The sequence below is a fragment of the Ptiloglossa arizonensis genome, chromosome 12, assembly GCF_051014685.1.
Source record: "Ptiloglossa arizonensis isolate GNS036 chromosome 12, iyPtiAriz1_principal, whole genome shotgun sequence".
Classification (NCBI taxonomy): Eukaryota; Metazoa; Arthropoda; class Insecta; order Hymenoptera; family Colletidae; genus Ptiloglossa; species Ptiloglossa arizonensis.
Window position 1 is genome coordinate 7,488,298 of NC_135059.1, and position 24,125 is coordinate 7,512,422.

General features: G+C 37.1%; 3 protein-coding genes across 9 annotated transcripts in view; 2 read left to right on the forward strand and 1 right to left on the reverse strand.

Annotated features, from left to right (window-relative positions):
* The first annotated feature begins 150 nt into the window (after window positions 1–150).
* On the forward strand, window positions 151–2,247 carry Pgrp-s2 (peptidoglycan recognition protein S2). Its single transcript, XM_076324750.1, has 4 exons — window positions 151–307; window positions 818–981; window positions 1,417–1,579; window positions 1,942–2,247. The coding sequence occupies exons 1-4, from the start codon at window positions 199–201 to the stop codon at window positions 2,124–2,126; spliced, it is 621 nt and encodes a 206-aa protein (XP_076180865.1). The 5' UTR covers window positions 151–198; the 3' UTR covers window positions 2,127–2,247.
* On the reverse strand, window positions 1,941–23,632 carry LOC143153477 (uncharacterized). Of its 3 annotated transcripts, none has more exons than XM_076324753.1 (4): window positions 23,533–23,632; window positions 2,896–3,038; window positions 2,480–2,605; window positions 1,941–2,413 (listed from the first exon to the last, which is right to left on the reverse strand). In XM_076324753.1, the coding sequence occupies exons 2-4, from the start codon at window positions 2,977–2,979 to the stop codon at window positions 2,282–2,284; spliced, it is 342 nt and encodes a 113-aa protein (XP_076180868.1). In that variant the 5' UTR covers window positions 2,980–3,038; window positions 23,533–23,632; the 3' UTR covers window positions 1,941–2,281. The 3 variants fall into 3 exon arrangements, with proteins under 3 accessions (XP_076180868.1, XP_076180869.1, XP_076180867.1); XM_076324754.1 differs by lacking the exon at window positions 23,533–23,632 and adding an exon at window positions 8,277–8,778; XM_076324752.1 differs by lacking the exon at window positions 23,533–23,632 and adding an exon at window positions 3,406–3,559.
* The window catches only part of LOC143153464 (uncharacterized), a 30,159-nt gene continuing 8,424 nt past the window's right edge, over window positions 2,391–24,125 (forward strand). Inside the window, exons 1-11 of one of the 5 annotated variants that reach the window (XM_076324724.1) lie at window positions 2,391–3,616; window positions 4,222–4,432; window positions 11,343–11,501; window positions 11,583–11,792; window positions 15,331–15,532; window positions 20,034–20,194; window positions 20,365–20,493; window positions 20,574–20,753; window positions 21,213–21,455; window positions 21,822–22,382; window positions 23,590–23,802. In XM_076324724.1, coding sequence (XP_076180839.1) covers window positions 4,430–4,432; window positions 11,343–11,501; window positions 11,583–11,792; window positions 15,331–15,532; window positions 20,034–20,194; window positions 20,365–20,493; window positions 20,574–20,753; window positions 21,213–21,455; window positions 21,822–22,382; window positions 23,590–23,802 — 2,061 coding nt within the window. In that variant the 5' untranslated portion in view covers window positions 2,391–3,616; window positions 4,222–4,429. Of the gene's footprint in view, window positions 4,433–8,467; window positions 8,602–11,342; window positions 11,502–11,582; window positions 11,793–15,330; window positions 15,533–18,794; window positions 18,819–20,033; window positions 20,195–20,364; window positions 20,494–20,573; window positions 20,754–21,212; window positions 21,456–21,821; window positions 22,383–23,589; window positions 23,803–24,125 lie in introns of those variants that run through there. The other 4 variants (XM_076324723.1, XM_076324725.1, XM_076324726.1 and 1 more) reach the window with 4 other exon arrangements.

The following is a 24,125-nucleotide window of genomic DNA, read 5'->3' on the forward strand; positions in this document are numbered from 1 at the left end:
CTGTACGTAACGTTTGTCAGTGATAGACACTGTTCGTTAGTTGTAACTTGGGAAAATCCAAATCGAAACTGATAAAGATAAATCTTAAATGCACGCAAATGTACGTTCGGTAACCCCCTCTTTGTTGTGCCGTTGCGATCAAAGAGCACGACCCAATGACATATGACACTGACTCCATTATAAATGTCTAGAACATGAATGCTTTATGTCAGTACATCTCGAACAGGCAAGATGGAGGGATCGATCTATGCGTTGCTTGTATTGACGATTTGTCAAGCGACGTTTGGCGCTGAGCACGAGACACCTGGTAACGAATCTTCGTATTTTTAACATTGCTCTTCCTAAATAATATCTTCTCTTGCAAATTAGTAAATATCGTGTATCGTTTCCACGAAAAGAAACGTTTCGGTGTCGTATCAGTGGCCTCGTTCGGTTTTAATAAGAAACGGTGTGTATCGAAACACTGAAAGACCTAGAAGTGAATACTTACTTTTTCTATCAATTTTGGAATATCTGGTTTACATAAAATTTTCCTTACAAGTCCAGCGACAAGATTGATTACTTTTACGAGCGAGCGTGTTATTTCATTTGATAATCGTTGTAACGTCGTGACGATAATTCGTCGTGAGGCAATCTTTCTGCAAAAATTGTTACTTTTGTGTGTCTCGAAACTTATTCCAAGAGGAGATATCCAGGAAACAGAATGTTGCGTGTTCTTTGTAGTCTTCGCGTGTTGTTTCTCATCTCGAGGTTTCGGTGAAACTTTCAACGTGAAAATTAAACTTAATCTCTGAAATGGTGTTTCAATTTTATTCAGTTCGACCAAATATAATATCGAGGTCCGATTGGGGCGCCAAACGACCGGCATGGGCCACGAAGAATCTTTCGATTGATCCACCCCCATACGTGATAATTCATCACTCAGCGACCGATAGTTGCACGACTCAGGCAATTTGTCAAGCCAGAATGAGAAGTTTTCAGGTAACTAGATCAATGGAACAATTAATTTGGTATTGGTAACGTTGGAAACTTTACCAGAGTAAAATGAGTAATTACAGGAGTAAAATAAGATTCTTAGATAATAAACGATAAGTTCGATTTACAATTTTGAATTTATAATCGGTATGTAATAATTATGTTTCATTCGCACTGCAGCGAATATGAAAGTCTATTTTAATCGGTGATTGAAAAATTCCATCTAATCGTTTTCACGAGTGTAAAAGATATTCAATCTGCGAGAATGTTAGAGAAATATTTTTATTTCATTTGTTGCGTTCTCGTTGCAACCGTAGCGCCGTTCGTTGTTCAAAATGCAACAGGGTGTTTATATTTAATTACTGTAATACCGCGTGTGCAATTAATGATACAAGGTCGAATCGCTTTGTTTTTTTACCTTGCTCGATTTGTTATTCATAGAACTACCATATGAACGAGAAAAATTGGGGCGACATAGGCTATAATTTCGTGGTTGGAGAGGACGGTAACATATACGAAGGGAGAGGATGGAGTAAACACGGCGCACATTCCGTGTCTTACAACTCCAAGAGCATTGGGATTTGTTTAATTGGGAATTTTGTTGGTAAGTTCGACGGTATTTTAATTCACTGAAATCAAACAGTTGCACAACGATGAGCAAATTCTAAAAATTATCCAGACACGAAACATTAAACGCAATAGTTTCGATACTTAGCAAAATTGCTATTCGAAGTGCAAACGATCGGAGTTAAATTAAATTCATAAATTTTCGTCTACGTGTGAATATAGAAGTTCTCTACTTTGATTATTCTATGGATTAACGACTAATTAATGACTCGGCTGTCGCACAATTTTCATTTAAGAATAAGAGGAAAAAGAAAAAGTTTACATAATCGTTTTGCTGTACATTGTACAGTCGGAAAATTGTTCAGTTTGCGAATATTATTATTAAAAAACTAATTTCAGCTCACAATCCAAGTCCAGCAGCGATCAGAGCGCTCCAGAGCTTGATAGCGTACGGAGTGTCCATTGGAAAAATACAAGATAATTATAAATTATTGGGACATCGTCAAACTACCCAAACGGTTTGCCCAGGAGACAGTTTCTATAATTTGCTTAAAACCTGGCCAAACTGGTCCTCAGCCCCGTAAATAAAAAAATCCATTTCACCATGAATCTCCTCTACGATATCCGTGTATATGTATTTATTTATTCTCTTATCTCGTACGAAACATTATCGAATAAAGATACCTCTGTGTCCGTTGTAACGTAGCGAGTTTCGATTTCGGTTATTTCGCATACGTAATTATACGTAAATCGTCACGAGACCGTTCACAGAATGATCGTATGTGTCCTGTTCGGTTCTTACGCAAATGTCCACGTGGGAAAAGTTAGGCGACCTTGTTTTAACATCACCGTAGCAGCTCTTGTCCCTGGCCTGATAAATACGATTATCGAATGCAACTATTAACGAATATGGATAACCATGCGCTACGAATCATACCTGAAGGGGTATATTACGGTTGAATTTCACATTCAATTCAGGTATGCATAATTTCGTCCCATATGGTATTCCCGAATCCAAATCCATAGAAACGGTGACGAATTCCCCGCGACCGTCTAGGAAATCCTGTAATCGGAGTATACGTTATCGATGTATAAATTTATAGACGCTTAATCGATATTAAATGAAATATCAATTTTATCGTAAAATGTTCGATATTAATTTCCACGTCTACATATTCAATTACGTTTCAATAATTGGTTTAATAAGAGTACATTGGATGTACGTCTCAAACGATAGTTCTGATTGGGTATTTAGTGACGATATTTGAACGCGATTAGTTTCTTTCAAAGAGAAGATCAAATTGAAAGGTGAAATTTGTAGCGATTGTTAGAAAAATATATTTAGAAACCTACCTGCAAATTTCTCAGCTTCTTCGTTTTAGCGTCCAAGTAATCGAATTCATTGTCGCTACTGAAATCAGGATAATACGCAGCCATAGACACGTTGCGATATGCACGACCACTGCAGTTCAAGTTTGATTCGTCGAAGCTTCGTTCTGAACAATGTCAAAGAATGAGAAGTTTTCAAGTAACTAGATCAATGGAACGATTAATTTGGCATTGGTAACGTTCGAAACTTTACCAGAGTGAAATAAATAATTACCGGAGTGAAATAAGATTCTTAAATAATAAACGATAAGTTTCGATTTACAACTTCGAGATACAACTCTCTTCGATTTACAACTCGTACAAAGATTGTTGAAATTCGATACGGAAGGAATATTTATTTTTCTTGTCTCCGTTTATCATAATCACCGTCTGTCACTTGATGTACAATATGTTGATTAATTTGATCGTAGAATAGGTAAGTGACTATTTTTATCCTATTAGTTATCGGAAGATAGTGAAAAATACTGTATTTACCGCTGGCGGAGACAACCGAAACAACGAATAATAGAATTGACATCGGATTCTTCATTTTTTCAATCACAGATTGCACTTTCGCACTGCAACGACGTCGACGACGAACTGACTTCGAAATAACGACCGATGTTGTTGCAATATTCGAAATACACGGTCCATACGGTATCACCGTAACGAACATTGGAATTTGTCAAGTCATCGGAAATCGAAAGTGGGTTAAAACGTTAGATTGTAACGTTCAATTGTGTTATTTAATTTACGTATCATTTTTCGTAGTTTTAAAACAGTTTCTTAAAAAATTGCAACGTGTTCGATACAGTTGCAGTCTACTTCTTTCTTTCGCAACGAAATCTGCAGCTATAGGAAATGCAGCTAGAGAAAAAAGTTAACGAAGTTACGTAGGGTGTGTTAATAATTGCATATAGGATTTTAAAGAGAAGTTCTCGTTGCATCGAAACTAATATTCTGTTACATTTTTATGCGATGTATTTATTTTACTAGGCTAATTGGGAACAAAAATATCTTCCCAATTATTTAGATCGAATCTTGTTTACATAATCACTGGAAAATGATCACTACTTGTGTCGAGATCTTTGCAAAATTTTTACATCAGTATCAATTGCAAGTCAGTGAGAACATTAATAATGTATTTGTCTGATCGAGACGTAGCACACGAAATGTTCGATGATATGAATTAAGCTCACTCGAACGTTGTATCACGTTTGATTAGTAACGTTGCTAGTAACATCTCATTAACTTTTTTACGCTGACCCTAAGAACCAGGAGCTATTATACTATACTCTTCTTGAATAATAGAATCCACGTTTGACCGGGACACCTGGAAAACTACGCAACGTCAGTCGAACGAAAGACACCGTAGCTTTCGTACGTGTTTCATCGTGAACATTCTTCTAGTCATGGCTACTGATTTTTATCAAGTGATGCAAACACGAGATGACAATTAACGAATCACAGTGCGAAGAGTTCTCGAGAAAAAAGATGGTGTAGTATAGAAGACGCTAAAATGGTGCGTTGAATAATAAAATACGCTTTACGTGTTGTCTTTTTATTTGATGTCATTCGAACAGATTTTTATATTGTTCAGCAAATTGTAAAATCGCAATTCTAGTATACAATTGTTACCCTATAAACAAACAAACACTGTACAATTATTCCTCGCACAAGTGTTCATTTATAATAATAATATTGCCGTAACGTTACAATAATTTTAATTTTCAAAGCACGTCATTATTCAAGGTAAATAACACTTTTCTCTCTATTTTTTTTTCTAAACTCTCCGACTCTTAATTCTTGTACTTATCCCTGCTCGAAGGATTTTCCTTTTAGAGTTTTCACACTTTGTGTCGTTCAATTCGGAAAAGTACAAACAAAATTTCTGTTATTACTTTTCTTACTTACACAATTTATATCTTAAAGCGTGCATCGAGCATCTACAATTCTCAGTTCGAAAGCAAACACATTCTCAACGATAGTTTTTGTAGTCGATCGAAGTGTTTTTCATCCTAGTTGGTTTCTGCAATTGCAACAGAATATGCATTTCGATAAGGAACGTCCAACTCGAGTTTTCGTCACAGGCTATTTAATTGTGCGATTCGCACAATCGGTGTGTCATTGCTCTAAAGAATATCGATTCCACCAACTGGAGGTAAAATAAGTAAAAGAGGTAAAAGACCAGGGAGCGAGTAAAATGATGTCCAGGGTATTTCGAATCGAAAATAACCGCCGATAATGGTTAGGCTAAAGCCTATCCAGAGCTAATGGGGACGCTAACTATGAATAAAAGATACCTGCTTTGTTCTGTGGATTCTCCTTATTAAGGAAGACACGGTTTGATGGACGTTACACTAAATATTTATAAGCCGAATGTAAAATATATATTGAAATATGAAGCAATCTGGTTAACTATTAATACAATTTATAACAATTTCTTCTTGTCGCTTGTACTTTTCAAGATTTTGTTGTTGGTTTCAATTTTCTAAACTTAAATTAGTAATTCTCCCGTGACAAAAATTGCAAATAGGATTGAAAATAAATCAACGATTCCTTTTCCATGGTAAAGTTTGTCGATAACACAGTTATTTTTAATTATTCGTTTCACAGAAGATTTTCAAAATTTCCTCAGTAATATATACTGTTCAAAATTTCTTTAGTCCAATAATATATTTATCGTTGTACAGACATTGAGAATACTAATAATTTCCCCTCTGTTTTCACCGTATAAAATATCCAGGCAGTAAGCATAAAATCAATAGCTTCGGTTAAATTTCCTTAGTTGAGTACGTTCAGTTTGTTGAAATGTCATTTGAAGGTCGTATTGTGCCCCACATTTGAAATTGTTTCGATATTATCTATAGTTCTTCCCTTAGAAGAGGATTCTTGTAAATTTAAAAAAAGTCGATACACGTGTACATAAATATTATCTTATATTAATGTATAAAAAATATACCTACAACTATACGTAACTTCTGCCAATGGTAATAGGGTGTTGCAGTTACAGGGTCGTTGCAGAATGCATTCTGTTTTTATTACTCGACTTGAAAATAACCTTGCGTACACTTTAGCTCCTCATTTACCACATATTACAATATTCCGCAAACTTCGCGATCAATTTTCATTCGATTGTCCATCGTCGAGGAAATTTTCGAATAAAAATTCATCCGTGGACGAATGAATCTTTTTTTAGAAATATTTGTCGCGTCTTTACCGCAAATGGTATTCCTCGAAATAAATATTTCTTCGAACCAGTACCAACGGAGACATTTTGTAAGCGTATCCACATCAATTTCCTGTTTCGTTTGAGAAATTCCGATGCGACGATGTTCCCCGTTGCTTTATACAAACAAATCGTATGTGTATTAAAATGTTTTCAAGGCGTCCATGACACGGTTCCAAATAATGACGCATCTTTCGACGTTACAACAGTTCTTCGAACTCTTACATTTCGATTCGTTAAAGAACATTTATCGGGCGACTTTCGCGGAGGCGTTGCGCAACTACTTCCGTAACTTCTATTATTAAAATTACCATGTGATTAACAATTTCTCGGCTGACAAATATGTAGTACGATCAGAGGGGATTTACCGATAGCAGGTTTGCGTTGTTGGCCTCGTACGTATTTTTCAATCGAAGTGACGGGGATTCAAGGATTCACCATGTTTTATTAATCTATGTGATTCGTCGCGAAGTTCTCCACTATTTTTTTGTAATTTTCATCGATACGATCGATCAATTTTTCAAAACAGTATCTCAAGTATGGGTCGAGCACAATTTGCGAATAATAAAATAGGAAATAAATCAATTGTTCGATTCTTTCGATTGACAGTTATTCTTTATTTGAATAAATCCTTTATTCTTCGGGGAAATCTGTATTGTATATTATTGTCTCAGTGTAGACATTTTTTAAGAGACAATAGACCGTTTATGAAACGCGAGTGGTACAATTCTTACAAAAGTCGACTCGTTTGGCGTTAAACAAAATTCTAACAACACCGATAATGACATGGAAATTATTCATAATATACGTTTACCCGTACGTTCGTATTTGTATTTAAGTAGTGCTCTGTTAGTAGTAAAGTACCGTTTCTATACTGTATAAATTTAATATCGAATTTACATATTACATTAATATTAAATTTATTTCCAACGTAACGAGGATCTAAGCACAGGTGAACTAATATTTGGAAAACAATTTTTCAAGACGAGTACTATTCAAGTTGGCTTTATACCACGAATGGTACGAATAATAAATACAATTTTATTCGAATAATAAACTACATCTAAATTTTTCCACATACCTACATACATACTATCTCTATAAAGAAACAATCAGAAGATCCCTTAATTTACTTTGCTAAATTTATTCTAGGACTATACAAAATTAAAATTCTAAATTTATTCTAGAACTATACAAAATTAAAATTCTAAATTTATTCTAGAACTACGAAAAATTAAAGTTCCAAATCTATTCTAGAACTATGAAAAATTAAAATATTAATTTATTCCAGAACTACGAAAAATAAAAATTCTAAATCCATTCTAGAACAACGAAACATTAAAATTCCAAATCTATTCTAGAACCATGAAAAATTAAAATTCTAAATTTATTCTAGAACAACGAAAAATTAAAGTTCCAAATCTATTCCAGAACTATGAAAAATTAAAATTCTAAATTTATTCTAGAACAACGAAAAATTAAAATTCTAAATCTATTCTAGAACAACGAAAAATTAAAGTTCCAAATCTATTCTAGAACTATGAAAAATTAAAATATTAATTTATTCCAGAACTACGAAAAATAAAAATTCTAAATCCATTCTAGAACAACGAAACATTAAAATTCCAAATCTATTCTAGAACCATGAAAAATTAAAATTCTAAATCTATTCTAGAACAACGAAAAATTAAAGTTCCAAATCTATTCCAGAACTATGAAAAATTAAAATATTAATTTATTCCAGAACTACGAAAAATAAAAATTCTAAATCCATTCTAGAACAACGAAACATTAAAATTCCAAATCTATTCTAGAACCATGAAGAATTAAAATTCTAAATTTATTCTAGAACAACGAAAAATTAAAGTTCCAAATCTATTCCAGAACTATGAAAAATTAAAATATTAATTTATTCCAGAACTACGAAAAATAAAAATTCTAAATCCATTCTAGAACCATGAAAAATAAAAATTCCAAATCTATTCTAGAACTATGGAATAGATTTTTGTAAAGAATCGGTAATGAATCATCGTGAATAATAAATTCAATAATTTTCCCTACCGAATCGAGCGGCTTCCGTGTAAACAACTTTCTAGCGTTATTTTCAACGGTTAGAAACAATCGAGGCCAGACGTACCGTAGATTCGCGATCGATATTGTTTATTAGCGCGAGCCGTGGAGAAAGAGAGCCCCTCGCGTTCGTTTCTTCGTTCTTTTCTCGATGGGCTGAACGTCCAGTTTCGATGACCCGGTGAAATCTATGGAAACGGGTTCACAGGTGGCGTCGCGATGCTCTGTGCATCGAGTTCATTCGACACGCGACGCTTCCTCGTGTCGCGCACCGTTGTTCCGCTTCGTACACGACCACGATTCGTCGACGTACCGATGAATTTCGCTATTGCGTCGCGTGGCTGAAGCATGACCTTACTATGGCAATAGTACCGTGACCCGAACTCGATCAGGTAATTTTACATTTTGCGAACGATCGACCAGACAAGTTCAACGCGAGACGCACCACGCACGCATTTCCCGATTTGTCACGCACTGCACTCGCTGCAATCGATGCACTTGTGCATCCAGCGCGTCTTCGTTGCTTTTTTCGTTTCGCAATTTCGCGCGACTGAACTCGAATCATTCGTTCGACGCGGGGTACCAAACAATTGCTTTTCTACATTAGTAACAATTATAAATTACTTTTCTATTTTACAAATCATTTGTAATCGATATTCAATTGTCAATTAGACGTGAACTTCACGCGAAATTTACCAATTTATGTATCGTAAAATACACTACGAAATTGTATAATCGAGTTTCGTGTGTCGTTAGCTTCGACTGAGAAATCCACGTACGTGAATTGAATAAATCAACGGATTGATTATCGTTGTAATTACAGGTTAACGAAAAAATTATTTTCATTGCATAATTTCCAACTTTTGAAGCAACGTATCGACGCGCGAAGTTAAGGTACAGTAGCAATCTTCGTTAAAGGTGCGATAGTAATGATCGTTAAAAATCCAATAGGAATGTTTGTTTAATCCGACAAACTTGTATGTATTTCGCTTGTAACATTCGAATCGTGTAATTCAATCTACGATTAATCACACAGCACGTGTCGTATCGTAAATACATACATACGTACATAAATTCCATCGGCTCGATAATTTATCGCAACAATTGCACCTTTTGTATCTTTTTCTAACACGAATCTCGAATCAGTTTTGCAATCTTTACGAAAATATTGTCCAGTGTTCCATCCTGGCATTCGTTTCATCTGTTTACGTACAATTGAAACGAAATACGGGATCCGTTCACTCGGATCGCCTCGTAAAAACGTTTCGGCGTAAATAAAACGCGATTAGCCGCGAAAACCTCGCGCACGCTTATGACGTTATTTGTGTTACATTTGGCTTCACACGCGACCCACAAACCAGGGGAATCACCGCTCGTTCTTCCCAGAGGGAAAAAAAAAGTGAAACGGCGGCAATCTATCGAAACAACGACGTAGGCAACCATGTACACGGTGTTCTTGAAGTAAACAATCAAATTACAGACGCGTATTCTACTCGTATTAAACATCCGTGCGTTCTGTGCACCGTAGCTTTCGAGTTTGGAACGATCGAAGACAATTTTATGGACGATTGAAGATCGTTTTCGAGTTACGAATGTTCGAAGAAAATGTTCAGTGTCAAAAAAAAAAAAAATAAATAGATTTTTGAAAGCCGAATTATCAGAACAACTCGGTAAAGGGAATCTAGTATTATGAGAAATGTGAGCACGGTAAATTGTTGACTTCCGTTGAATGTACGATAAATTTTAAACATTTCGAAATAACTCGAAAACTAAAGTATACAGAACGTACGTTCGTAGGACATTTTTTTTTACTCATTCTAGTGTGTAGATTCTCCTCTTGGAGTACGGACGTGTATTTCTAAATCACCCTTTATATAAAAACGTTACAAGCAGCGGTTCTATATATAGCCACGGACGAAAGTTTTTGCAAATATGTCGAAAACCAAGGTCGACAGCCTATTATACATACGCGAAAGAAAGAGTCGTTCGAAATGTTGATTTTTACGACATACGTATTTAAAAATGCAGAAAATCCAGAAACCTCTTCGGTAATTTCATCCACTCGTTATTATAAATATTACGCGTGACCGGTAGCGTGAGCCAATTATACCTTATTTCTTAAAATTAATTCTTCAATTTTTGTATTCATTCGCGAATAGAACAATACCAATATCTAACTTTGGGATTGAAAGTATTGTACAATTATCGTAACTTGTGTCTAGATAACTTAAACACAAACTCGCTTCAACGATTGTATCGGGTTGTTCGGAAAGTTATTTCGTTTTTTTTCTAATGCAAATGAAACACGATTGTTCTGTTTCTGCTTCAAATGTTTTTGCTGAAAACATTTCAGTGTACGAACATTTATACACTCTAAAAAAAATCATGTTTCAAAAGAAACGAAATGACTTTCCGAACAGCCCAACATTTTCTCGAAAGAAGTTCGGCAGAAATTATTTTCAATGTTTGCGTACGGATCGAAACGAACCTTATTTCGAGGAGATCGTAGATCCCTCACCTTTTCACATTACGATAATTGTTCATTGAGTCGAACGATCTGACATTCGTGGTCCATTTTCATCGTAGAAGTCACGAACAGTTTTAACCCTTACGACATTGCGAAAATACATTACGCCGTGCGGAGTAATCTGAGCATCGATACGAACGTGAATCCAGAAAGTGTCCACACGCACGCTATCGCAATTCTATAACGTTACAGAGGAATCAATAACGAATGTTTTTCGAGAATCGTGACTACCGACAGTGTATCGAAGGCCGTCGATGAATTAAATTACACAATTCCCTGTAGGAAAGGAAAAGTTACTTTTCATTTTCTCCCGGCTGTATTTTCTTCCGTCGAGTCGTCTCTCGGATAATTAATATCGAAAGTTTTCGAATATCAGCGAAAACGCTTTAATATACTTCAATTCAATGGAATTCGATTTATTTCTGTAATTTGTTTTTGCATTTCTAGTAAACTCGTGTGAGAAAAATCGAAGGAACACTGAAATTATTTACGTAAAACGCGTCGAGAAAGTGAACAATTTACGAAAAACCTCTTCGTAGGTTCGATATTATTCACGAAAAATAGCTTCGCGATTCTAATCAAATTTTTGTCGAATTTGTATCGCAGACACAGATGAACCCGACAACGTTAAAATCTTGGCTGCAACGTGGTGAACTCGAGAAACTGGAGCATGTCGTTTTGGAAGGACGCGGAGCTCGTCTGTTAGGTGAACACTCGCCTGATATTAGAACTCGAGTCTTCCTAAAGGGACTCCCAAACTACTTGGTCGGTACATTATTGACAACACCCAGATAATTCACGAAGATAAGTTCTCTGTTCGAGCCCGAATCTCGATTCTCCTTTCAGACGAAAATCTCTTACGTGCACGACGCAGTTACGCGCGGCTCCCTAGCCGAGACTCAACGACTCATATCCGAGGAGTCTAAAAAGAAGTTGGCCATCGCGAAAGATCCAGCTGGCACGCCATTGCTCCACAAAGCAGTCTATTACGACCAACCGGATATCGTTGAGTGGCTTGTGCAGAATTATCCTACCACTGTGCACCAGAAGGACAAGGTAATCTCTGTTACGGAGTACCCTATCAAAAATAAGCCACCGTTTCAATTATTGGATCGTTCGGAAAGTCATTTCGTTTTTTTTGGTGAAAATGAAACACGATTTTTTTCAGAGCGTACAAACATTTTATTGAATTATATATTCTCCATTTTGGAGAACGAAATCACTTTCCGAACAACCGAATAGTATTAATTGAATTTTTTGTGTAAAACTGAAGATCACCGAGGTCCTGGAATCTAAACTATTCACTATCGAAACTAACGGAAAATATCTGTTTTTTAAACATTTGTAAATTTATGCTCGAATGGAATATGTAACTGTTTGTTACGGTGTAATTAACGTTACAGTTAGAGAAGTTTCGGTGCAATTAAAGTTACAGTTAAAGAAGTTTCGATGTAATTAACGTCACAGTTAGAGAAGTTTCGATGCAATTAACGTTACATTTAGAGAAGTTTCGGTAATTAACGTCACAGTTAAAGAAGTTTCGATGCAATTAACGTCACAGTTAAAGAAGTTTCGGTGTAATCAACGTTACAGTTAGAGAAGTTTTAATGCAATTAACGTTACATTTAGAGAAGTTTCGGTGCAATTAACGTTACATTTACAGGAAGTTTCAATGCAATTAACGTTACATTTAGAGAAATTTCGATGCAATTAAAGTTACAGTTAGAAAAGTTTCAATGCAATTAACGTTACACTCAGAGAAGTTTCGGTGTAGCTAATGTCACAGTTAACACGCAACGATTCCGTTTCACAGTCAGTGAGAATTTTACGGTGTGGTTCGTTCAAATCGGTGAATTACCATACGTGACACAATTAACCGGAGAGAATTCACGTAACGAGCCGATCCTTTATCAACACATTTACAACCTTGATCCCGACCGTTAGCACGATGAATCGTGATCAATCGACGAGCGAGTACCGCCCACTTTCATCCGCGAGATCGTTCGTACGTCACGATCGTATCGTGACGGGGGCGTTTGCGTTTCTCGCGCGAATATCCGGCTTCTGAATAATCGAGGAACCATTTTTCCCAAAACGACGGTTGTCTTTCCCGCATCGCGTGACACGGCTTAATAACAAAGTGTAAACCACCTGTTCTTCCGACATCGTGTCCGTGGGCCACGCAGGAGCCCCCGTTACGGCAAAGAATACATTCTCACCCCCTTACCCACCCTCGAGCTCAATTCCCCGTCCTATATATTCGCCATTTAACTGTCGTCGACTTCACGTTCACGCCACTGTTCCATCAGAGTATTCGTTCTCTAACGATCGCAATTCTTTTTCACCCTTAAAACGCAACGCGGCGAGGTCTCGGTGACGATCCGAGAAGTCTGGCAAGTAATTAAACGATTCTTTTCCTTTTTCTTTCGATGCACCGTTCGAAGCACCGAAAGTGTCCAGAAGTATCCACGATGGAAAAATATTGTTTATTTAACACTTTGGGCACGAGAAAAGATTCTCGGTTGCTGGTTAATTCAGTGTGGTATTTTCGATCAGGGAAAACTTGGCGATTTAGAATTCAAATTGGAATTTAACCCTTTGCACTCGAAAAGCGAGCGAGACTCGCCGAACGATGCACCGGGATGCACCGGGATGCACTGGGATGCACGCGAGTCTCGATTCGTGTCGTTTGACAGTGAGACAATGTTTCGGTTAGAAAAAATGTGGCGGTTGACAGGTTGGAAAGAAAAAGTGAACAATTGATTTTCTAATTTTTCCAAGTTTTAATTTTTCAAGAGGAAAATTTCCTTCGTGGCGCGAGATAAATAAAATATATTTCGTATACGAAATATCTGGACGTAAAAGACATATCCGATGTAAAAGATTTCTTTGAGGTCTCTTGGGGAGAAAAATACTGCGAGCGCAAACGGTTAAATATTACGTTCTTGTGGAGTGTAAACGCATGTATGCGAAGTATATAAAAATGTTCCGTTTCAAATTAATTTTACGACTTAACCCTTTGGACTCGAGAGGAGATCCTCGCTCGCCATCTAATTCACCGTACTATTTTCCATCCGGGAAAACTTCGTGGTTTGTTTAAAGTTAATTCGAATTGGAATTGAAATATTACGTTCTCGTAGAGTGTAAACGCATGTACGCGAAGTATATAAAAATGTTCCGTTCTAGATTCATTTTACGACTTAAAGAATTTTCTTAAGGCGTCGGTTGCTGGTAGCGAAGAACCCTCGAGTGCAAAGGGTTAATATTGCAATAACAATTTAACGCGTTGACTTCCACGTAAGTTTCTTACAATCGAGGATGTCATCGACGTTCATTCGAATCGTGAAATAGTAAAAAGATTGGATAATTTATCGGTGTGTTTATTTAATGGTATCACTGACGAGAGTAATGCTGTTTGAAAGTTTACAAGTACCAGGGTTCGTTGCTCGTAAACCATTTAGAGGAACGTTGTAAGTTTACAATGTGTTAACGTGTTAATTTTCATCGTTCGCTAACAATCTTAAGTATCGGGTATGTTACTGCACGATAGTTATTCGAGTAACCACTCCTCCAATTACTTTGAACGATGTTATTACCAATGCAGCTGTTTCATTCGTTCTCGATCTAATTGAACCAATTGTACAAGGTACGTCATTAAAGATTGCCGTAAGTAATAATTTCTTGTTTGTTGAATCAGATAAGGCAACGACACCCTGTTCTCTGAAAATCGATACGTAATCACCTATAATGATCTCCTCTCGTACCTTGAGAACCTTTTTTTATATCTCTATGAGCTTCTGGTATCGAATGTTATTTCCTTCCACTATAATACTACATTTTAAACGGAGTAACGAGTATTTAAACTGTTTTAATTGCAACGTTTCGAAATTATTCGGTTACTCGTTGTCGATTATTGCAAACATAAATAAACGTGCAAAGTAGTTACAAAACAACAATGGTAGGAAATGGTCGATTTTCCTTTGAGGGGAAAATAATTAGAGGATAATGGTTGCTCAAAATTTTAACGATAAGGTTGTAAAAATTACGTTCGAATGTGAATACGAAACCATCGTTATCGCGGTAATCTTTATTTTAAGATTCACTTGCCAAATAATCGTCGAGATGATCGAAGATACCAAAAGTTTGCAGAAAGTAAGAACTAGTAGATTGTTCGAAAAGTGATTTCGTTTTTTTTTTGGTGAAAATGCAACACAATTTTCTTAGAGTGTGCAAACATTTTATTAAATTATATACTCTCCATTTTGAATAGAGATTTCGTTTTTTTTTTGGTGAAAATGAAACACGATTTTCTCAGAGTGTACAAACATTATTAAATCATATACTCTCCATTTTGAATAGTGATTTCGTTTTTTTTTTGGTGAAAATGAAACACGATCTTTTTAGAGTATACAAACATTTGATTAAATTATATACTCTCCATTTTGGAAAACGAAATCACTTTCCGAACAACCCGATATTTCCTGCGTAAGAGCAACAATCGACAATTCATTGACCGATTGTTCTTTTCTGCATCCCATCGATCTTTGTGAACGATTTGGATTCTAATCGAGTTTCGTGTATTCGATTTTTCCAGGAAGGTAGGACAGCGTTACATTATTGCGCTGCTTGCAAGGATCCCGAGACAGTTTGGGATGTACTGGTAGAAGGCGATTGTGACGCAAGTATTTGTGACAAAAAGGGCAATCCAGCAGCCTACTATCTGGAACACAGCTCAGAGATCGAGTTATCGGAACCGGAGAGCATGTCTCGCCGGAAGACGGGCAGTAACAAGGAAAGTGAGTGACTTTAATCAACCAATCCCTCTCTTTCTTCTGGAAACTCCTTGCTCTTGATACATCAATTTGCGATAACTTCAAATATAATGAAAAACAACGTGTACGGTAAATTTTCCACCAACGGGGCACACAATAGGATAGATTTGTTCAACGATTACTGCTTCAAGTCTAAAATGGTGACCTCTATCCTCAAGAATTGTAAATAACTTATCAAGTACTTGTTACGTATCGTTTCGTACTTTACATTTTTATTAGTTTAGAATTTTAAAACAGGAAAGTGGCATTCTCGTACTTTACAATAACTCGTCGATATTTTCTAGTTGTGCAAATTTTAGTTTCAGCGAATACTCGAGTATTGTAAATAACTTATTAAGTACTTGTTACGTATCGTTTCGTACTTTACATTTTTATTAGTTTAGAATTTTCAAACAGGAAAATGGCATTCTCGTGCTTTACAATAACTCGTCGATATTTTCTAGTTGTGCAAATTTTAGTTTGAGCGAATACTCGAGTATTGTAAATAACTTATTAAGTACTTGTTACGTATCGTTTCGTACTTTACATTTTTATTAGTTTAGAATTTTAAAACAGGAAAGTGGCATTCTCATACTTTACAATAACTCGTCGATATTTTCTAGTTGTGCAAATTTTAGTTTCAGCGAATACTCGAGTATTGTAAATAACTTATTAAGTACTTGTTACGTACTGTTTCGTACTTTACATTTTTATTAGTTTAGAATTTTCAAATAGGAAAGTGGCTTTACAATAACTCGTCGATATTTTCTAGTTGTGCAAATTTTAGTTTGAGCGAATACTCGAGTATTGTAAATAACTTATTAAGTACTTGTTACGTACTGTTTCGTAGTTTACATTTTTATTAGTTTAGAATTTTCAAACAGTAAAGTGGCACTCTTATGCTTTACAATAACTCGTCGATATTTTCTGTTTGTGCAAATTTACGTTTGAGCGAACACTCGAGTTTGTCCTTTCGATTTTTTCAAAAAAAAAACGATCCTCCGTATTACATACGAGCAACGTGTACAGATTTCTTCGTAAGCTCAATCTCGTAAGATTTCTTTCAATCGCATCTTGCAATCTTTTTATGGATTTTGTTCGCACAATGCACGATTCGTTCCGTATAAATGATCAACGATGTTGACACTGTGATAACTGGTCACGGTTGACATACGTGGGTTTTTTTTCTCGAACGTTTGTCTCGGAATATTTATTACGTTACTGCGATTGTTTCGTACTACGTAATGTAAACTCATCGAAAGAGAATTCCATTGAAAATAATTTACAACGCGAACGAAACAATTATTGTCAGGGTCAATGAAATCCATCGAAAGACCAGTCCAATGCACAAAACGTCATCGAGCGTGAATTTTTTCTTGCAGAGCCATTTTACAATCACCTCGAAATGAAACAAGTATTCCAGATATGAGAGAACATAGCCAGTCTATTGGTCAGTAACCGAATGAAATGTACCGGGTCCTATAAAAGTTGTTTCTTATTTAATTCGAAACGATCGATGCACCTTTCAGTTGTACGCAATTATTAATTAAATACACGGATCGATTGAAAGCAGCTTGATAAATGGATTCCCGGCAACCTTGCCGAAGGCTGTATTTCATTCATTCCCCGCCTCGGGTGGATATAGCTTCCTTGACTTATACCTAACGGAATCTACCCGTAATAACTAGGAGGAATCGATAGGACTTGAATTTCTAAGGCAAGGAAAACTGAGGCGAACGATAGGATGACGTATTCTAATCGATTGAATGGCGAATTATTAAGAGATGCATAAGAATTGTATTTCTTGGAAGTCTCGTTAACATTGCAACGATGCAAAAGAGGTCCCTCGATAACCCCTTCTAAAAGTAATACGTGTGCAGAGTGTACCGAAAATCGTAGCGTGACATTCGTTCGTTCTACGTGTAAAGAATAAGTCGAAAAATAGATAAGGAACTTTTTTTCGTTCGAGGAACGCTTCGTTTTCGAGGAAATCGACAATGAAGTTTACAACGTGCCGTCGTTAGTCGTTAGTTTCACGAATACTAAATTCAGAAGCTAATTACACGCGATAATAATAACAGCAGGCGAACAACGACGTTGCTGGAAGTCGTGATACGTGTTCGAATGCGAATAGAGTAGTTAAATATGAAGAAATTCGTTCGATCGATTCTCGTTACCTTTCAAGTATACTCGAGGGAACTTTATGGTCAATTTTCTCGAAATTTTTCCTCTCTTATTCTTTACACGTCGAATCACCTCCTGCGCGGTGCACCGCGATGCACCGCGATGCACCACGATTTTCGGTGCACCTTGTGTAACGTATATTGAAACTAATAGCTCCACGATCGATTTTCACGTAAGACAGAATGAAAGAACTTTCGAAAGCAAAGTGGAAGTTCCCGGGCATCGTAATCCTACGTGTATTTCGATGATCGACGACCTATTTCCTTCATGAAAGCACCTAGCGTTCGCCATTTAAAATTCAATACTGAACTGTTCGAAGAAAATTCTAAATAACAGTTCCACAAAGTCGAGACCGAGTCTCCATGGTAAATCAATGATGATTGATCCGTCGATCAATGGAACTATGTACAATATTGTTTTTACAAAAATGTTGCTGGTTAAACGAACGATTAGATAACGATTACGTTCGGTTTAGTGGGAAACAATTATTACATAAAACTACCGTGTACGTGATAATAATTGTCACTTGGATCAGAATGAAATTCTCGGTCTTCCTGAACATTATCAAAGAATATTAAACAATCTGATATCGAACATCAACAATCGGAACATTTTATTCCGAAATATTTTCACAGGGTAATTGAACTCTTTTTCGAAAGTATTTGTATTTGTTTATCGCAGTAACGCAATAAATATCTTGCATCTCGATTACTCGCTTCGGAACTTCTTCGTCGTTTTTCAAAAATCAAACGAAACAGAATTTTATTTTAGTTATCGTTACTCTACTTTTTACGGTAAATTATAATTTTTGGTTGCTCTTCTCGAGTTTTTCGCAAGAAAATGATCGTGTCGCGTTGAATAGTAAAAATGGCCATCGAATTATCGAAGCTGGCACTGGAACTTTCGTTAAATTGATAGACCTCGAAGCTGCATTAAATTGTCATAAGCTGTTGGCGTTTTACGTGGCGCACGGAGTCAGTGTGCAACGCCTGCAGTATACACTGGCATTTCCGCCTACATTGATTGATCTATTTACCAAGAAAGCATAGACTACGTACAGTGTAAACAGTGTCAGCGATGTGACGAGGTCCGTGCACCCTTCTGGTCTCTTAAAAATTTATTAATCCACCGTGAATCACGCAATCCGAGTCGAAATAGCATATTACGTATTGCGATGCATACGATTGTTGCAATTTCGTTTCGAACGAGATATACGTACCCACGGTGAACATTTTTGAATTTGAACAACGCGTGCAGGGGACAGATTCGAAATAACATTTCAATCTTTCGTTAGCCATTAATGTTATCTGGAATCAAATTGAATATCGATTCGGTTGGAGTAACAGGAATTTCAAATAATAAAACCGCGTATTCCGTTGCGCATCTTTTCAAATTCGTCTCGATCTACCGATCAATCGAATTACGTATAATTTTGTATTCGAATAAACGTTGCCAGCTGTTCGTAAAAAATTCTTTACTCGTAATCGCGATGTGCACGTACGTGCACATTTTCGACGTAATTCTTGCAAGTTTGCGAGTATTAGATGATATTTCGTTTAATTTCCTCAACAATGTCTGGCTCGAGTTATGTAAAAATCGATGACTCATTGACGATCAAAGATGTTCGTCGTAACAGATTTAATTGCACGATTGCGTTTTCTCTGAACCGTTCTTCTTCAACGTTGAATTCTGTTTTCAATTTCCTGTATTAAATTGAATTTCTCGGTAACTCCTAATCGATACGACTTTGTTTTCTTAACCCCAGAAGAGCAACAATGTTGAACGCAAAATCGATTTTTGCGGGTAAACGGATTCACGTATCTAAAATATTTACCGCAGAGCTCCAACACGCGATGTAGTTACAAATCTGGTCACTCGTAAATTCTTAACAAAGTAGTCATACCTCGAGGGAAAAAGGCCACAGGTTATTACGATACCTAATTCGTACAACAACAAATTCTACGCGTTCCAATTGATACGAATCACGATGAATTTTTCAGGGACGTAAACGTCAGAAATTTTGTTTAATTTATCCTCGAAACGAAAGATAAAATCGCAACGAATTTTCAGGGGTCGCACACTCTTCGAAATTTTATGTTACGATCGAAATGAAAAGGTGGCTAGCTGCGTTTGATGAATTACGCTCGCATATTTCTCTTCGCGATATTTCGTGAAGTCACGAAACACTTTGTGCGAAGCACTTATCGATTGCACGTTAATTCAATGAGAAAAAAAAAAACGAACAACAGAGACGTTGAATAAAGTGACGTAAGTCGTAAAAATTGAAAAACGACTCTTTCAGATTTGGATTTCAAACCTTCCAATATAAGAATATGGATACACAATCGAGACATCGGGAAATTGCAACAGGTTTTATGGGAAGGACATGGAAACAAACTGCGCGTCGAGACCAGCAACAATCCTCGTGTAAGAAGATTTTTAGAAGCTGTCCCCTTCATAATGGTTCGTATCCTGGATAAAATTTTAAATCAATTCCTTCACGAATAATAGAAATTACTTTTCAGACTTTCATGGACTTACCGATATAAATGAAATATTTCAGAATTCATTCCGGGTGTATTATTTTGAAAATATTCTTTACTTGAAAATTAATTTCTATATTTTGATCACAGGGTACCGTAAAAGACGTCCATGCAGCCACGGTGCAGAACGATTTGGAGGAATTGAAAAAGAAAATTGACTCCACGTCACCCATCGCTCTGTGCAGCAAAGATTCCAATGGTTTGAACGTCCTGCACAAGGTTCGTGACGAACGAAATTCGTATCAATAAATATTCTACGAATTTAAACAATATTGTTCAAATGTTGAAACCATCGGTAGGCTGCTGGATTAGGACACACGGAAATTGCACGAGAAATCCTCTCGAGATACCCATCGGTCGTGGAAGCGCAAGACAACGATGGGAAAACGCCACTGCATTATGCAGCTGCAGTGAAAGACGATGGGGAATCGTATAATTTGTTAACGGAGTACGGGGCCGACGAAAGCAAATTGGACAATGTGAGTATTCAGTGCGTTGAATAAATTCGTTAAAAATTTCAATCGATCAGAGATTGTAATCTAATAGAATCAGAGATTAAAGTAGAGAGTCGGAGATCGATGGTAGAAAGAACGAAATAGAAAGAAAATAGGTTTTGCAATCGATGCAATAATTTCTACATATACAGAGTATCCGATTTTAATGTATAAATGCAAATTACTCGTAAACTAGCCACTGTATGAAAAATAGTTTGGACAGAAATTGAACGATTTCGAGGGTTGATATTATATCTGTTGTAATTTTTTTTCATACTAACTTGTAAAATGAACATTACGTGTAAAAGAAAGATACTCGTACGAACCTTAATATTATTTACACATCACCGAAATTACCGTACAATTTTCAAATAGAAAATTTGATTCGAAATCAAATGTCTCGAATTACAACATTTGCACTTAAGTTGCATTTCTTCTTGTTAGAGACAAAAAGCAGCAGCTTTCTACAAGAACCGACCCTCGGACGTGGATCAGTCGCTCTTAAGCGTGATACCGGAAGCGCCTCGAGTCTCGAAACCATCGTACCCCAAGCACTGGGATTGGAGGATTTTAGAAGCGGAGGAATCGGTATCGAGAGGTATGAAGAAAGTCAGTAGCGCCGACATTGACAGCGCGTTTGGCAGCGCAGAGTCTGCATCGAAAAATTTCAGCAGATCCATGGAACAGGTACCATCGCAACCGATTAATTAAATTCTCTAACCCCCTCGAGTATGAACACACATTTCCGAATGATTCAATTCTCTAACCACCTCGAGTACGAACACACATTTCCGAATGATTCAATTCTCTAACCCCCTCGAGTATGAACATACATTTCCAAATCGTTCTGTATATAAGCTGAATACCATTAACGAAAAGTAATATATTTCTGGAACGTTGTTCCTTCGTTTCGTGGAAATTCGTACTCGTTAACAATGTTGACCTGCCTATATCGAAGAAGAATAGAAAAAAAGACTACAACGAATTTTTAAATTCGAATTTTAAACGAATTTTCAAATTTCCGTGAAATTAATGAGCAATTTAACGGGATAGATAAAGCACGGGGAAGACGATCGGCAGAAAGGCCAGCAGGAAGACTCGAGAAACGCCGAAGAGACGGAAACTGTCGAAAATCCAGAGAACGCAGAGAACGAGGAGAACGTGGAAAATACAGAGGACACGGAGAACACGGAGGATGCAAAGGAAGCGGACGACGAGACAGAGGACGCGAAAGATACGGAAAATGGGAACGACGCGGATGGTGCAAACGACAAAGAAGCAGCTGAGAACAAAATTGAGAATACCGCGCAAGGTGAATCGACGAATGCGGAGGATGGGGAGGAAAGATCCTCGGATGACGACGTGGTAACGGGTGCACCGATTCAAGAGGCCGAGGAGACGGCCACCGATCACGAAAATGACGAACAGAAGGAGTCGTCGGAGACCGAAGCCGAGAATAAAGACGAAGAGGAAACTCCAAAATCGGCGGATACCACGGACGCTGCGGAAACGGAGGACGCCGAGCACGAGGAGAAGAACAAGGAACACGAAGAGAGAAACGAGCCGAGCACTGGTGATTCTGGTGTCGATGATCCAGGAAACGACGAAGATCAGGTACAGTCGTCATAACACTTAAACGAAACCAATTTTAGGAATTTAAACGGCCCCGGCACCCGCACACGCAACAGACCGATTTACACGCACAGTGAAAAGTAAGATACGTAATAAGTATATTATATATATAACGTCAATATGAATTAACGGAAATAAGGTAGGAGTACAATGCTGGTTCCACGCTTCGATTAACGTTTGGTGAGTGTAGAATAAGGATTAAGTCAGTATATGTAACCATGGACTTACCAACGTTTAGAAGTATCAGGTTAAGTAACCAAACATTGTGTATTGAAGTTAAGGAACGATCGAAATATTATACAGTATGTTGTTTGTCACGCACAAATATACCAATAAATAAATAACTGAACAAAGGACCTCTGTTATGTAACTTCTGAACACAACAGTCCCATGAACGCTCGAAGACAGATTTTCGGATCACATTCGTGTCTTCGTTCTTTTCTTTTCGTTCCTCGCAAACTTTATTTACCGGCAACCAGACGTTTATTATTTGTCATTTAGAAAAGAGGAATACCAATTATTTATAGTGCTATATATTTCAATCGATCATTTTCACGTGCTGTACGATCCGTTCTAAATAAATCCAACAATGTTCAATTAACGAGAAAACGGTATACAACGATAATGGTGGATCGTCTTCGACGATAGCATTTCTGATCGACTGTACGACTTTATTTCTTTCGAATCTTGGCTCGTAGATTACATTCAAATTGACAACTGTGTTATTCTCTTTTAATTTTCACCTCAAATTCACACCAACCGCAATTTTATTACCCTCGTGATCAAAGATTCGAAGGAAACTTAAACGCAACATACTTCGGCCATCTTGGACTCTCTCAAAGCGGGACTTTCAAAAAAAAAGCATTCAACGTTGAACACAAACGACAATTTACACCATTGTTTAACCACTCGACGAAATGAATCGAATTGCGCTAAACGATTGTCAAAGAACGCAAAACACACACATACACACAACCACAGAAACAATTGATCAAGTAACGTCGTTCGATCGATAAAAAATACCGACGAAAATAATGTACATATACGCATCGACACGCAACGTAGAGAAAACGCGAGGACGAAAATGAGAAATCGATTCGCGGTTAGATTGCCATTTATGATTAATACTTACCTTTATTGATCGACACGTGCAACTCGCGCGCATGGTTTCTCACCTGCACATGATTAGCAGGTCATCGCTGGAGAACACGAGGAGCTTCCGGAAACAGAACTGAACGAGGGCACCATGACGGCGGACCCTGAAATAGAGAAGCTGCTGGAGAACGGGAACATGGAACAATTGGCCACTTTGGTTCTGAACGGGGAGGGCAGAAGATTGATCGGTCGACGTTCGGGGAATCCTGAGCTGCAGGCTTTCATCGATCGTGTTCCATCTTACATGGTATTACGCGTTAGTTGTCGCGAGAAAATGTTTTCAACCGGCTCGCTCGTTGCGGAAGTGTTCGTCATCGCGCGCATTACATGTAAATTACGGGACAACAGATTATAGCCTTTATCGATGCGTTAATTAACGTGTTCCGGCTTACCTACAAAGCCGTAAATATCGTTATTCTTTTTCCGTTTAATAAAAAAAACGACACGGTATCGAGTTCAGTCTACTTGGTCGATACTCGAAGAAACTTGATACCAATTCTCAATAATCGGAATCGTTCAATGGGTTACGTAATTTTCTCCTCCATCGTGGAAAATGTCTCAATTTTTTGT

Excerpts from the sequence above, each read along its gene's own strand:
- LOC143153477 (XM_076324752.1), bottom strand. The coding sequence starts at position 3,460 with ATGAAGAATCCGATGTCAATTCTATTATTCGTTGTTTCGGTTGTCTCC. Across the intron at positions 3,039-3,405 it reads TTCGGTTGTCTCCGCCAGCG|AACGAAGCTTCGACGAATCA; the intron begins GTAAATACAGTA and ends GACATTGTTCAG. Across the intron at positions 2,606-2,895 it reads AGAAGCTGAGAAATTTGCAG|GATTTCCTAGACGGTCGCGG; the intron begins GTAGGTTTCTAA and ends CTCCGATTACAG.
- Pgrp-s2 (XM_076324750.1), top strand. The coding sequence starts at position 199 with ATGCTTTATGTCAGTACATCTCGAACAGGCAAGATGGAGGGATCGATC. Across the intron at positions 308-817 it reads CGCTGAGCACGAGACACCTG|TTCGACCAAATATAATATCG; the intron begins GTAACGAATCTT and ends AATTTTATTCAG. Across the intron at positions 1,580-1,941 it reads TTTAATTGGGAATTTTGTTG|CTCACAATCCAAGTCCAGCA; the intron begins GTAAGTTCGACG and ends AACTAATTTCAG.